The sequence below is a fragment of the Prinia subflava genome, chromosome 2 (assembly GCF_021018805.1).
Source record: "Prinia subflava isolate CZ2003 ecotype Zambia chromosome 2, Cam_Psub_1.2, whole genome shotgun sequence".
NCBI lineage: Eukaryota > Metazoa > Chordata > Aves > Passeriformes > Cisticolidae > Prinia > Prinia subflava.
Window position 1 is genome coordinate 83,393,397 of NC_086248.1, and position 15,997 is coordinate 83,409,393.

Consider the following 15,997-nt stretch of genomic DNA (forward strand, 5'->3'; position numbering starts at 1 on the left):
ACACCAACTCCTCCTCCGCTGATGGTGGATGAGTGTTTTCATCAACATGGATTCTTGTTCCCAAGACCAGGCCCCCGACAGTGCTGGTGAAGACAGAAGAAAGTTTTGGGACCCCTGCATTTTCAGTGTTGTTGATGACTAATCAGCCTCTCCTGTTTAACACTAGGACAAATTTTAGCTTCTATTTCTGCTTGTTGTATAGGCACCTGAAGAACCTTTTCTTGGTTTTTGACATATCTGTCCAGTTTCAGCTCAGTCTGAGTTTTTGCTTTTTAAACTCCATCTCTACACACCCTGGCAATGTCCTTATATTTCTTAATGGATGTTAATCCACTTTTCAATCTCTGGTACACTTCTCTTTTGGTTTCTGAAGAGACTCAGAAGCTCACAGTTAAGCCAAGGGAAATCTCTTGCTCTGCCAACTTTCCATACTTTTAAAGGGGATGAACTGGTTTTGTATTTCCAGGAGAGCGTGCTTGAAACACTCTAGCCTAGTTCCTTTGATCATCCACGGAAGCTTCCCATGGAATGTCTCCTAACTGACTTCTGAGCAAGCTGAATTTTGCTCTTCTAAAATCTAGCACCTTTTCCTTAGTACTAAGCTTCAGCATGCTCACCTGGATCCCAAAGTCCGACAATGTGGTGATGATCACAGCCAAGGCTATCACTGATGACAATATTACAAAGCAGGTTTACTTGGTTTCCAAGTAGCAAGTCCAGCAGTGCCTTATTCCTGGTTGGAACACCTAATGTTTGTATGAGGAAGTGATTCCCTGCGCATTCCAGGAACTTGAATGATACGTGAGCTGCTGAATTGTTTTTCCAACAAATGTATGGGTAGTTGAAGTGATCCGTGAGAGTCATTGAAGAATGTCCAATTGTCATAGAAGCCAAAACATGCATGACTGCACCAGCCACAAAGCCAGAAGTTGATTTGCATTATGCATCTATTTTTGGCTTCATCTTTTTCTCCAAGTGGTAAAACAGAAGGAAAGAGAACTAGTACACCAATACTTTCTGCGTGCCCTCTCAGAGTTCTGTGGTCTTCTCTGACAGTGGCCCGGGTTCCAGCCTGCCATGTCATTTATGCCTACATGAAAGACTCGCAGTGGGAGAGTACTGTGTATTGGTGACAGTTTGTGACACCCTCTCAGCAACAACCAGACCTTAGCTCCTGGAATGCACACCTCCAGTGGCTGCCAGGCTGGCAGAAGGGCGCCTCAGTGCCCCTTAACAAAGAGTCACCCACTATGAGTCTTCATCATTTCTTTTACTGCATGCTGCTGGGCAAGACCTTGCATCTCATGGGTGTCTACAGCTGTTAAATCTTCATATGTGTTTTTGGTGGGAGTGCTGGAGGGTGGGGAATGAAAGAGTCCTGCTTTTGGTCGTCACCAGGGTCCAAGGTGCCTCCTTATCTGTGGTGTCCACCACAGAAGCCACCTATCTAGCTCCATCTCAGCACCTCTAATGCTGCACAGCCTTCAACAGTTTCCTGGCACTCCTGATGCAACAGATCATCAGCCTGTGCTCATCTTTGATAGGTCACCTTTTCTCTGGGAGAAAGGCTTAGGCTCTTGTTGCAACCTAGCACCCACACCGAAGTCTCTTTCCTTACTAGTTCCATATGGCTGGAAGCATCAGAAGCTTTCTCTGTCGGATTGCTGGGTTTAGCACAGCCTGGTTTTCCTTTCTTCAGTCAACACTATGCTTGGTAGTCATAATTTCTGAGGCAGGTGTTGACATTTGTATTACATTAATAAGAAAATTGTCATTTGGCATTCATGGAAGATAAAGACTTTTTCTCACCAAAAATAATAGGGTCAGAGCACAGGACAGGGGGTTATATATACCTTAAAATAATCTGCATTTAGTGTGACAGCACAATAACAATATACAAGACTGGATCAAATTCATCGATGCTATCACAGCTTTGACTTTCATTTAATAGTAATTTCAGAACTTACACTTGATCTTAACAGTCACGATGGTGGAAATGATAGGCTTCCAGCAAGGTAAATTTTTTTGCTCATTATTGTGATTGGGAATGAAAAGTCATCTCCCCTGTTAGACTTATATCATATTAAAATAATATTGGTCTTGTTACACAGCATGAGGTTGATTGACCTTTAGGCTATGGGAAGTGTAAGGCTAACAAGTTAAATGCCATTGAAAACAACTGGCTAAATCATAAATTCAAACTGTCCTGGTTTATGTGTCTGTGATTTAAGGAAGAAATTTGGAGATGTCGGATAAAATCCAGGGCTAAACAACTGAAAGAGAGAGACTAAAATACTCAACTTTAGTTGAATAAAGATATTCTGATCCTGTTTTTCTCTGGTGTCTTGACCTTACTAAAGTTCACTTAGTATGTAATGGAAAAAACAACCGGTTTGATAGCAAAATACAGGAAATGGCTTCAATCATGCCTGATTACAGTAGCAGCTTTTCTTCTGGTTTGTTGGGCTTTTTTTCAGAATGCTTTTTCTATGTGCCTGAAACAATGTAGAATAATAATGCTTTGGAGTGCTTTATTTGGTGTGTCAAAGCAGAGCAGTTAGATGTCTGGCTTTTTGATGGATATGCATGTAGGGAGTTTTTGCACAGGAGAGCTCCATGTGAGAAAGTGAGAAACCTAAGTGAGAAAAAATAAGAATTATTAGAGGGCATAACTTAAAAGCCTAGAAAATTGTGTGTGTGGCAATTCTACCAGGACTGAGAAAACAAATAAATGCAGGTCTTTTTAAGAAATCCGCCTTTTTTGACTTTCAACTACAAAAATAGAAGTTTTACAATTAATTTGGATCAAATCTTTATCTGAAATAAAGAAAGCCAGGAAGCAGCTTATAATGAATGTACACAAAGGCTCAGATTCATCTCACCTAATTTTAGGAACACAACTGAAGTTTCCAAGTCAGGATCCTGCTTCTCCTGGGGCACATTTAGTGTCAGTGGAGCAGGACAGACTCCTTCAGGGAGCTGTGCAGCCCACATGTTCTCTGTATCATCTGCTTGAAGATATCTATGAAGATGGCCATGGAGGAAGCCTGGGGCAAACCATGGTGCCTCAATTAACCTCCTATGACTAGTGGCACAAATCTAGTCAGAATCCTGCAAAATACAGGATAGAAAATTAAAACCAGTGCAAAATGTTTCAGAGCTCTACTTACATTTATACTTAAGGTAAATTTTGAAAATTGATGGAATTGGGCTGGATTACAATATATATTTTAACTCTGTTTTTCCTGATACCACTGTAAGATAAAAAGATCCTTGTCTTGGGTTATTAAGTTACAAGGATTGATTGCTCAGATAGCTCAATGAGAACTGATACAAAAATACAAAGTGCTACCTAGATATGCATGCATTTGTTTGGTGCATGTTTTCCTACCCTGTATAAGAAAGCTTCAGTCAAAAGTTGGAAGGAGAAGAAAGAATTTCAGTCTTTTTGGTTAGACACAGCAACTGTTTGCCTGAAATGCAAGTGCTCTTTTCTTTCTGCTTGCATGATTTGTATTATGTTGTTGTTCAAATGATAATGATTTTGTCATCCTACCTACTAAGGTCATTGAGGGGAAAAAAGAAAAAAAAAAACCAACAAAAAACAACATTGTTTTTTGTTTGCAAAGAAAAACTTTTGAGCAGATCCAAATTTCATTATGGTGTCTATTGATAAATTTGCTTTCCAAGGTTCTGGTAACATTTTTTCAGAACTGAGTTTTAAAAACTTGATCTAACAAGCCTTTCTAGGTTCACAGTGTCCTTTCACTGTCTTTCATCAAGTGGTTTTATCAAATAATGATTAAGTATTGTTTTCTTTAAAAGGATTAAATACATACATAGTATGCACTTTTAGTTTGTGCTCCACCTAACCTATTGTTATAATACACAATATTATTTTTATGTTATTTGAGATACAAAAATAAGAGCACTGAACCTCACAGGGTAGCATGCCACAGTTTGAGTCAGTCCTTGGCTAAGCCTGGGGACCTCTCTTGTCTTCAGTGAGATCACCAAGGTGTCAATGAGGACAAGGTTTATCACATTACATATTTAGCAATGACTTAACACACAGTCTTTGTAGTCATGCTCAAACAGCAAATATCATTAGCAATAGGATAGATTTCACTCCATTGTTCTCACCCTGAATATGCAGAACCAGTTAAGAATTTTTCAGCTGAAGTTTGCAAGGAAAAAGTAAGAAAATGGTGTTTTAAACTGAAGTAGAGAGAGTGAGCATGAGGAGGAAAATCCCTGAGGGAACTACTGGTAGCTTAGTGTTGGGATACTCAGAAGGATGGGGGGGGACCAGGGCCTGCAGGCAGCTCAGCCCTCATGCAGAGCCAGTCCCTGGCTGGAGCACCAGGCTGGGGGCTGTTTACCTTACTTTCACAAAAAGCTCTGAACAGTTTGTGTTTTCACTCAGAGAGAAGCACAAAGGGTTTGTAAAATCTTAAGAAGCCTTACAAAATGAGAAAATAATTTGGTATCTAGTTTAACTGCCAGTTTCTGAGGCAGGTTGTTTGTCCTGTGCCATAGGCTTAATATGAAGCCAGGTCTGTTCATGGCAGTTCTTATGTGGTACAAAAATTCCAGGCCTGTGGGCCATGGGAAGGGAGAGTTGCCACTGGGATCCTACAAAAAGCTTGTCTAAAGCAAGTCTTTGGCAGTAAGCTAAGTCAAGAGGCAGCATTGTAGCGTATATCACATTCCTATCTCAGACCCGTGGAAAAATTGTTGCATTCCCAGGTGTGGGAGTCATGAAGGATGAGGCTTATAAAGTAACATGATGTGAATGCTAAGGCAACCTCCTCTTGAAAGAGAAATAGAGACCGCTCCCTTCTGTGCTTAGCCAATTTTAGGGAGTGTTTTACATAATGCTTATTTGAACTTGTACATATTTCACTTAGGTTCACAAATAAAAATGGGAAAATAATAAGAAAGGAAAAGTCATACAAAGGAAAGCTGTTAAGTACAATATATTTATTTGCCTGCTCGTTATTTAAAGGAAACCCAGCTTAATAAGATAAGCCGATCAGGCACAATAATGTCCTAAGCTGCTACCGACAATTGTAATAAAGTTATGGTCAAAGCCAGTGGAAAGCCATATAAAGAAATTATTTTAAAGAAAACGTTTTTCTGCTATTATAAAAGTCATTGGTTTCCTTAAGCTGCTGGAAATGAATATTAAACTTTTGTTCAATATGTCGTTAAGACATCAGTAAACAGTTAGGACCATGTCATACATACAGCCTTCTTTTCTATTTTGGGACTTTGCTGACCTGAAAGATTTCTCAATGGTGAGCACTGCTGGAGAGGTGATATTATACATCTGCAAGCCTTGCTTTTGCCTTGCAGCAATGAGGGCTTACAGAGCCATAGACAATGACCATGTGTTTATCTCCCTCTGATGTCTTTGGTGGGTAGGTAGCAAGGTGCCTTTTGCTACGTCCCTCTTCCCATCTCTGCCATCCCTTAGTCCATAAATTGTTTGTGCAAATGGCAGGGTGGTGGATGTTGTGTTATATAAGGAAAGTAAACCTGTGTGTTTTTTAAAATAAACATGCCTGACAAGAGCATGTCACTATGGTCACATTAAAAGTCAACACTTCCCATTTATGTCTAGCCTGCTGTCCGAACTATAACTGTTTCCTTTGATGAAAATGAATTATAGTATCTCTGGATTTATTTGAAACCAAATCTGTGATAGTAATTCATCTGCCATTAGCAATTATACACACTGATACACATCAGAATAAGGTGGATTCACTTTATTCCAAATGTGACACTGCAAAGTAGCAGCTTTAAAGTCTGCACAGATTTTTCTGTATATTACTGCGTACAACTCTACTACAGTGTTTGTGTTATATAATACTTTTATTCTTTGATGTTATCAAGTAATGTAGCAGTGACAAAAACTGTATCATAAATTCAGTAATTACTTAATGGATCAGCATAAAAACAAAGCAGAGAAATCCCAAGACTTTCAGTCAATCATAGGCAAAACTGAAATATCCTACAACAACAAGAGCAGCAGAACCATCTTTTTTCTCCCTGTTAGTCTCATTTAAGTATCCCCCCTACTTCTTCTCTGCTAACACAAACTGCTCTACTGTCATGAATTCACTCACAAGTGTGAAGAATCCAGTGTCTCCCCTATTTTTTATTCCATAGATATGGGAGGTCACTGGTAGAACCTAATACTCAACTGCAATTATTGCCTGTTTATGCTCAGTAACCTCAGAAAATAAGGGCTCCTTCTTTCCCCTACAGGTTTTCACATGGGAAAAAATGTACTATTATTAGTTAGTGTTTTCTTAGTAGGTATGGTTTGAATTTTCCCATTTATCTCTGATCTGTTGCAGAGGGGAAAAACAGCCTTGCTGATGGATTGTGACTAAAATACTTAGTGCAACAAAAGCATCCACTCTGCAAGTACAATTCCCTAATATATCTGTCCTGTTCTGTTTATGTATGGAAACTGAGATTAAGTTGGTGTGATCTAATCACTAAAGAAGCTAACATCAGGACTTTTAAATTGTTGATATTCCTTTATGTTTTCTGACTAGTTCCATATATAATTTTATCTTGCTTAGAATTGTAACTTAATACATTAGTAATCAGTATTTTGAGGGCATCAAAGAGGAAATTTGCGCTGGGTACATGCATCTTTGTCTCAAAAGCAACTTGAATAACTCTGAGTAACTAAGAAAGTAATTCTGGGAATGTAGAACTCTCACCCTAATTAAACAGATAAAAAATCGTCTTGTTGAAATTTCTAATTGCTGTGATGATCATACTGTCATTAGTTATGAATTTCAATAACACTAGTAACTAGTGAATGATTCTGATGGTTTTCCATGTTGTAGGAAGTTTCCTTTTTACCTTCTGTGGTTTCTTGTGTGAACAGTTTGTCTATTTAAAGCCTGCAGAGAGGATGTGATTTTCCTATTCAGGGGGACAATGGAAGTGATTTCAAATACACAGGGTTTATTGCAGATGAAAGTCACCAAAAAAGTGGTTGTTCCGTAGTTCCATACTTTAGGCTTTTGTTGCTTTCAAATCTTTCTGAATGTTGATGTTCTGTAGATGTTTAGTAAGGTACAATCCTTCGTCTAACTTTTACCTTATAAATAAATATTCCTGTTTCCAATGTTGTTATTTGTACATAATAGTTATTATGCTTTATTCTGTGATGTTGCTCAATCAACAGTCAGAGTAGGAGTGGTAAGGTGGCCACTGTAAAGTGGTTGCTTGCCAGCTTGTGATCATATTTCTCAGCTGCTTGATCTTGTTCTTCAAATATGTATTTATTTAGTCACTGCTGTTTACTGTGTTGAAAGGCTACTGTTAGTAATGTTTGGCAGACTTTCTGATTCTACTGGTCCAAACCCATCTTGATTGTTTAACTGCCTTACTTTCAACAAGAAAATTGTCTGCCAACTAAATGGCACTTGTGACACACAGTGCCACTCACACAAGACACTTATCTCTCTGGCTGCTGGTGGGATTTGGACTTTAAGAACTCAGTCCTGTGAAATACTCATCCCCTGAACCTTTGGAGGAAGCCAGGGCACTCAGTGTCTCATGGCACTCATGTGGAGGAAGGAATGAGCGCTACAGAAGTTTTCACACAGGTTACCTGTAGTCAGCCTGCTCTTCTGTTCCAACTTGCACAAACCTAACTCACAATCCTGATTCTTTCTTGAGATACTGCCAATCATTCCAGCTTCTGAGGTGATTGTGATGCTGGCGGGTATGCAGAAGTAGAGATTGAGGCTTAAATTTCTATTTAAAGCTTTCTCAGAACGTGCCCTGCCTCCAAAAAAAAAAAAAAAAGAAAAGGGAAAAAACCCAACCAACAACATTTCGTGCAATGACTGCTCAAGTCAACTGAAGTGACTTTACTAAGTATCTTGGCAAAAAAACAAAGGAGAGAAACAGCTAAATGTAGCATTGCTGCATTCAAGAAATCTGAGCATTCTCCTGGCTTAACTGGTTAGGTTGTTTTCAGTTGCATGTAATTAATTATTCAGATTGTAGGAACTCATTTTGTCAGACACAGATGACTTTCTTACTTGCTACAAAGAGAATGCAAAATGAGAAAAAGAAGAATTTAATAGACCTTTGTCATTGAGCTATTTGACACTGTATTGTTTGGTATGTTCTGATTCAGAGATAGACAACTGGCACTAAATCCAGGAAACAAATAAAAGAATGGGTCAGAATGGAACAATCTGTACAGACAATTATTTTACATTTCTAGACATGGCTGTGTACTTTAATTCTGGAGGAGTAGGAGAGCTGGCTGTTTCTTGGAACTGTTCTGCAGAAATATAGGTCTAAAAGTTAAAGTTTTAAATTTTTCAGTGATGCTGCTGCTCTGGAAAGACAAGCTTCCCTGACAACTCTTTTTCTTACTTTTTAGTTTATTTCCTTTTCTCTGTATGTTTTGGTTGTTGGTTGTTTTTTTTTTCCTCTGAGGTGTTAAATAGCACACTGTCCATTCCTACTTTGATATTTATTTAGTTAACTAAGATTTCTTTTTCCAGCGTTGCAGAATTAGAGAGATTTTGTGAGATTTCTTGATTTGGGGAGGGTTTTTTTGGCTTTTTTTTTTTTTTTTTTTTTTTTTTTTTTTTTTTAATCTGGCAACTGTAAATTGACAGAATGATTTTCAGTACAAGCACTTTTATGGACTATGATAATCTTGTGGGCTAGCTATGAATTTGACACATTGGCCTACTCCTAGCTTACCTTTTAACCTCCCATATGTACTTTGACAGGAGTCATACTGCTGTTGTTTTAGCCTCTTCCAAATTCCTTTTGAAACTCTGGTGCACTTTGTGATAACAAATCTACTGGTATTACATTTCGTTATTGCATGAGTAATTAAGCTAATGTCCTCAGTGCCTTCAATAGAGTTTTGAAGAGGCTTATAGGCTTCACTGCACTGTTTTGGCTTCATAAAGGGGTTCCAGATGTTTTTCTTCTGTCAGTTAAGATTATAGTTTGGTAAACAGTAAAGAAGTTAAATTGACTTGTGCTTTTACAGATAGGCTTAGAATTTCATTGTCGCTCTTTACAGGTAGTCAGAATTTAATAATTAGACTCTTCCTAGTTTTCTCTTGGCTCAGTTTCTTTATTCTGTTTTTCCACTGTCAAATTACATTTTTATTGCGAATTTCTGTGTCTTACACAAATCCTTAATGGAACAAAGAGAATGGTGAGTATCTTGTCCTAATCCATTATGTGGTGCCTTACTGTTAGTGTTTTACTGCTGTTGAGGTTTCTCTTAGCTTAGGAGTTTCTTGGATTATTGACTGTATCTCCATGCAAGTCCATGGCTACCATATGGGTGGCATTAAATGAAAGTTAAATGATTTTAGGTCCTAACAACACCAGTGTGTCACCTACCTGCATGGGGAAGTCCTGGAATCAGAGCTAAGAAATAATTTAGGAGTCTTCTCATAAACACTTAATACTTGAAACACTTAATAAAGGTCAGTCCATTTTTCTACAGCAGCCTCTCAAATTTCTTCAGTTGCTATGATAATTATATGTATTATGACCTTCTTTCTAACAATCTGTTGTGATGGTGGCTGTAAGTGGTTCCAAGATTACATCAAATATAATTATACTTTGATTTCTTTATCTGAACATCTTGACTTCTTGACATATAGCTTGTATTCTTCCTTAGTTAAGGAACATCCAAGATAACATTGCACTTGGAAGGTTAAAAGCTACAGCTGCAATCTTGTTTCCTTCTTCAGTCTGCAAGAGCATTACCCTGATGATCACATTCTATTTGATGTTGCTGTTTGAATGCAGATCTTTTTATTGTAGTACTTGTAATTCACTGAAGGAGCATTTTTGGGAATGCACATGATTTTTGAAACAGGGACCTTTGTTTTGTTTCTTTGACTTCTTGTGGTGAGGACGCAGAACTGTTGATATCTGTTTGCCCTGGAATTATGTTGGACAATTCTTGCAAATCACTTTCCAGAGGTAGGAAGAGGTGGTTACTTGAGGGTTTAAATGGTTAATACGTAGGGGTTATGTTGCAGCCAGCTGGATCTTGGTTTGATTAGGAGCTGCTGAAATTAATGACCTTAAGGAATGATAAAATATGTAGCCTGCTCCATGGGTGACCACTGAGGACCTGCAAGAGCAGCGTAGCTGATCGGAGATAGTGAAGTGTGATGTAGGGGATACTGCCTGCAATAAACATTTCTACAGCCAGAGGATACTTCAGCCACATAAACCATATCTGACAAAGCTAGTTTATGTAGGAGACAGTGGTTTTATTGTTACTGAGGAAAATGTGACTTTGTTGTGCCATGTCAGACTTCTTTTACACGCACAAACCATTTTGTAATGTGTATGTAGCACAATCTAACTCTACATGCACAGTAAGTCCTCCAGTGCTTCCAGCATCTGATTTGTAGATGTATCATTGCAGATGTGCAATGATTATGCAGACCTTGAGTAGCAAGTCCACTGTGTCCCAGAAACAGCTGATTTTTATGTTGGCCTGTGTACCTGCTTGAGGAATATATGGGCCAGCCAGCACGTTAAAAAATGTTTAACAAGTGTCAAAAGAAAAAGAAAAACCAACAAAAACAAACAAACAAAAAAACCCCACCTAAAATCCACCTACTGAAATTTGTGTGATTCCCCCATGTTTGGTGCCTGTGGTTCTGAAGGCTGGGATCTGATAGGGAGACATTTCTCAGGAAGAAATTATCTGAGTGAGGTGAAGACTTCTCATCCATTACTCAGGTCAAATTTGTTGGCATAAAGAATTTTTGCAAAAAAACCCTCATCTTTTCATAGGGTTTTGGGGTGAAATTAGTTTACAGAGGCTGGCATGGGATTTTATTCCTCTTCTCTGATTTAGAACTTGGCTACACACACACTATTTTTTTCCCATCAATTTAATCAAAGGAAATTTGTCTAATTATTCTAGGAAACAGAATTCTGATCAGAAAGTGTCAACAAAGTTACCTAAGGACATGTGGTCTGCTTTTGATTCTCACCTCTCTATGCATTCATACATACAATACAATGTATTTATATATATTTATGTCTAAATATATTACATATCCTTAATATACATCAGAGATACCTAAAAGCCTAGGCAGAAATATAAAAATCAAATGTTGTTTTTATACACATGCAATATAAGTGGGATTTTTTTGCCTTTGTTTTACTTTTGTGTCATTATTTCTACATGATGAAGAGGTTTTAATGGTGGGGGGCAGGTGTGCTTCATGCAAGTTAGAGTTCTTTTATGCACTGAATTTCCAGATCCTTTTGTAATCTTGTCTAAGGCCAGTGGCAGGTAAGTTAAATTGTACCTAGCACCTATTGTGTTGGAACATGTAATAACCATCAATGGTATATTTAGAAAATATGCAGAGGGCAAGACAGGAAAGGTGGATATCCTTTTCTCAACCCTTTTTTTGACCTGACCCAATTTAATAAGCAGACAATTGTGTGGTTTTGACACAAAGACATTTGTAAAACAAGTGATCAGAAACAGCTGCTAAGATATGTTGTTTAACAATGAATGCAAAATATTCCTGTGAAATTATTTTTGAGCAGGCTTAAGCTGCAGAAAATAGTGCTCCCAAGGATGGGAATGTTGTTTTTCATCCCTCTTATTGCAATCTGAACTTTGAATTGCTACTATACATTAAGAATCAAATTCAAAGTAATCCAAGTTTGAAAATACCTATTTACTGAACCCATATGCTAGAGTATGGATAAATTGGTACTCCTTAAAAATTGGTAAAATTATTGGATATTGGATAAATTGGTAGCTCAGTGCTAATGCAAAAAATAGAGAATGCCTTCATTGACCTATTTCACATTGACAGAATGATGCATCTGTAAGAAACAAGAAATTGAAATCTTTCCCAAACTTTTTTTCTGCTGCCTTGAATTCATAAAAGCTATGCTTTCATCCAGCTAAAGAGAGTAAAATCCCAGTCTTATAAAATGTAATTGCCTGCTTCTTTATTTTATTGCCTTTAACTAGGTCTATTTAGTGACTGCTACCAACTTTTTATGCACATGTGTGAACGACAGTTTCTCAGTGGTGTTTGGGAAACCATTTATTTGTCAAATTCTATAGTGTATTATGAAATTTAAGAGCACATGATCAAAATTTGAGAGTTGATTTAATTTGGGGCCTTTGTATTTCAGGGACCTGAAACTGGACAATATTCTTCTGGATGCAGAAGGCCACTGTAAACTTGCTGACTTTGGGATGTGCAAAGAAGGGATTCTGAATGGAGTGACCACCACGACGTTCTGTGGCACACCTGACTATATAGCTCCAGAGGTATTTTTTTGCACTGCATTAAGAGTACAGATATTCTTATTCATCAGACTGTTACATGTGTAATTTTAGACACTCTTTACATGTAGATGAAAACATTTAAGATGCAGACAAGACTCTGCTGCAGTTGTGCTTAGGTAGTCTTGCAGAAAATAGTTACTCTACTGCTCACAAGCACTGTTCCTTGATGATAGGAGTGGTTTTTCTGGTATTTGTTTCCTGAAATTAAAGTTATTCTTCTCAATTTCCTCATTTCTGACTCAGCATCATTATGATGATTTTTAGCAGCCTTTAAACTGCTAGATGCAAATGAATATTGCAATCTTAATAATCTTTAGTAGTTATAAAATGGGTTGTTTTTTTAGTGAGGTTTTAAAGAACATAGTCATAAAGAAACCATGTGTTTGGTGTCATTCTGTCTACAGCCGTTGTGGGAATATAATTTTTTCCTTTCTTTAAAATATCTATGAGTGAAAGATGCTGTGCTTGTGCTACTTCATGGGCTTGCCCAGAAAGAGAGGAACTAGATATAGATGCTGCATGTTAGTTGGCAACATATCAAGGTGTTGAAATAGCTAAGAGCAGTGTAGCTTTTACATATCCTAAATTTTAATATTATTAAGTGCATTTCAAAGTGCCTAAATTGAACCAATATTATAGAACCAGTTATTCTGCTAGGCAGACTTTGTCTGCTCATTTGAGTTAGTAACCTGTGCATCTTTCCACTTGAAAGATTCAGTGTGCAGATTTAAGGGAAAAGTGTTGTTTTAGGGTTTGTCTTTCATCAAATATAGATTTACAGAGGGGGAAAAATGTTACTTATTATTCATTAGAGACAATAAATCATAAATCCATACTGTTAGTGTTCATGGCTGTCCAACTTTGGCAGCACAACTGATAAGGTGTGAATCATCCTGAAACTATCTTAGTATATAAGTGTGTCTTACAGAGTTTGAAAATATTAAAAGAAAATAAATACTAGTGTGGTAGTTTTGGCTTTGTATTAATCTTTTTCTAGTTCAGTACTCAATACTAATTGAGTCCTTTGACAAATTCTTTGAAAATTATTACTGAAAATAAAGCAATAATAAGAACCCAGGAACTTTTACTGAAGCTTCCAATTTGTCATCTTAATTGCAGAAGTTTAGCTCCTGCAGAAGTAGAAACTTCTCTTGCACCGTGGTGATATGTTTTAATTTCCTTTTCTTTAGCAGATCTGATTTCCAAAGAGTGTCCGGAACACTTGAAAAGTATACATCTAGTTTTCTGAATTTGATGGCTATAAAATACAATTTTCCTTCAGTGAAGAGTGTGGTTGGGATCCAGACCTGTGTATCCAAATGTTAAACTCATTTCAGTTTTGATGTTAAGACTGAATTTGGTTTTGATTCCCAACTACAGCACTAATCCCAAGCAGTTCACCACAGGATTTATCACTGCACTGTTAAGTGTTGTGTAAGGAGTTGCTGGATTTGTTGCCATTCCAAGGCATTTTAAGGCAGCCAGCTTCACCTTAAGCAGGCACCCACTCCCCTTTCCCTGGTTCCCTGTCATGCTGAACCAATGCAGCCAAACTGCAAGCTTCTTTCCAGTGAAAAGGACACAAGAATTCAACTTATTCCTGGTACAGCAGTAGTTCTGTAACACCAAGTGCTTCTATAAAACTCCATCGTGCTAACCTATTACTTGCCGCTAAAGGTATTTGCTCCAAGGTTGAACTTGTGCCACATGAGAAGTTGTAGCCAGTTTTTCTTGAAAGCAAGTGCAATTAAAGTGAATTCTACAGCCATGTATTGTACAGTGTTTTAATGCTATAAAAGGAACTGAACAAAAATGCTTTTGGCTTCCTTCAGTCCTACCTAAAGGACAAGAATAAATCTCTCAGATGATCTCTGTGCAGCATTAGAAGCTGGTTCAGTTTGTTTTGTTCAAGATAGAGACAAGGAAATGTTTCACATTTTCCACCAGTCTGTTTTGTATATGTGATCTTTTTTCCCCTATAGTGTGACCTGCTTTAAACAGCTTGGAAGGATATGCAGCTCTTTTGCTCACAGGCATGGTCATTTACTCAGGGGACTGATAAACTCCGTCAGTACTTCTGAGAACAACATCTCATTGACACTTAGCTGTGTTAGTGCAAATTGCATGGGTAAGAAACCCTGCCTGCTGTTCCTGAAATCAGTGTGTGATTCAGCCCTGCTTAGGCACTGGGGCATGGAAGGGCTGTCATGTTGAAACACCAAAGGTGCAGCTGAGACAGTTGTCTCACTTGTCTCTTCAATCCAATCTCCTTTTCTGTGCTAGATCCTCCAGGAGCTAGAATACGGTCCGTCCGTGGACTGGTGGGCTCTGGGTGTTCTCATGTACGAAATGATGGCTGGACAACCCCCCTTTGAAGCTGACAATGAAGATGATCTCTTTGAATCCATCCTTCATGATGATGTCTTGTATCCAGTCTGGCTCAGTAAAGAAGCTGTCAGCATTTTAAAAGCAGTGAGTCTTCCATTACTTGATTTCCTCCTCCTCCTCAAGGGTTTTTGGGGTGTTGGTTTGTTGGGGTGTTTTTTTCCTTGATTAAAATTGAATTTGCTGAAAGTTGTTGAGAGCAGTCACCACTGGGAGTTCAAGCACAGTTCAGAGTGCCACTGTTAGGATAATGGGGCCTGGGATAAATTACACCACTTGTGGGAAAGGAACAGAATGTTTGTATTCCACGCAGTTGTACACTGTATAAATCTGTGTACTGCAGATTCATGTTTCAGGGAAAACCCAACCAGCTAGAACTGTGCTATCACTTTGACACTTTATATGCCACATACTCCCATCACTAGAGTGGGAAAAGCACTATGTAATTAAAGAAACAATGTTTTTTATTTAACCCACTTACAGAATATCCTGTCCCTTTTCCTTTATTCCCATCATCAAGATGGGTTGAAAGCCCTTTATTTCCGGCAGCATGTTCTATTTTATAGTTCACATGATAAGCAGTCTTACTTTAGTGTGATTGTTTCTAGTCTCATTGGGATTTTCAGTATGAGTGGTGACTTGACAGCGACTTGTGTCACCAAATGCCATTTTTTTTTTTTTAAATCAGCCAATATGTGCCACCGGGCAAATTCAGTTTTTAGAGTTCTTTATAAAGTCAGGTTTGTAAAGTCATTCATTACTATGACACTGACATAATTTGGCATAATTGATGCAATTTAATGGAGCTGTGGCAATTTATACCATAAATAAAACACATTTCCTTATGATTAGCAACCTGCTGCCTATGGATCTATGGTGTGAAACCTGCTTGAAACTTGTGTTCTTCATCTGATACTTGCCCATATGAAGAACAGGAAAAACAGAGGAAAGAAAGAGACGCCTATGTATTTTACTGCTGAATGGTAGCAAGGGATTAACTTTGGAACGCTTCGTTTCCTCACATTGTGTTTTGAGACATAAGTTTTGTTCTTTAGAAACTGTGTATTTTTACACTCCTTCAAACAACGTTTAAGGAAAGTTTAATAAGAAGACATTCTCTTGTATTAAGTAACAATGTTGTCTTATTTTCTGAAGAAACAGTTTTCCTGTTATTTCCAACAAAACACTGAAGATGATATTAAAGCTCAGTATTACAGGGCAGCATGTTGCTTATCCCATGAAAAT

The 15,997-nt window shown here is 37.9% G+C and overlaps 1 protein-coding gene across 1 annotated transcript in view; it reads left to right on the forward strand.

Annotated features, from left to right (window-relative positions):
- Positions 1-15,997, forward strand: part of PRKCE (protein kinase C epsilon) — a 284,066-nt gene that overhangs the window by 244,362 nt on the left and 23,707 nt on the right. Inside the window, exons 12-13 of the mRNA XM_063390814.1 lie at positions 12,211-12,349; positions 14,651-14,839. Coding sequence (XP_063246884.1) covers positions 12,211-12,349; positions 14,651-14,839 — 328 coding nt within the window. The remainder of the gene's footprint in view (positions 1-12,210; positions 12,350-14,650; positions 14,840-15,997) is intronic.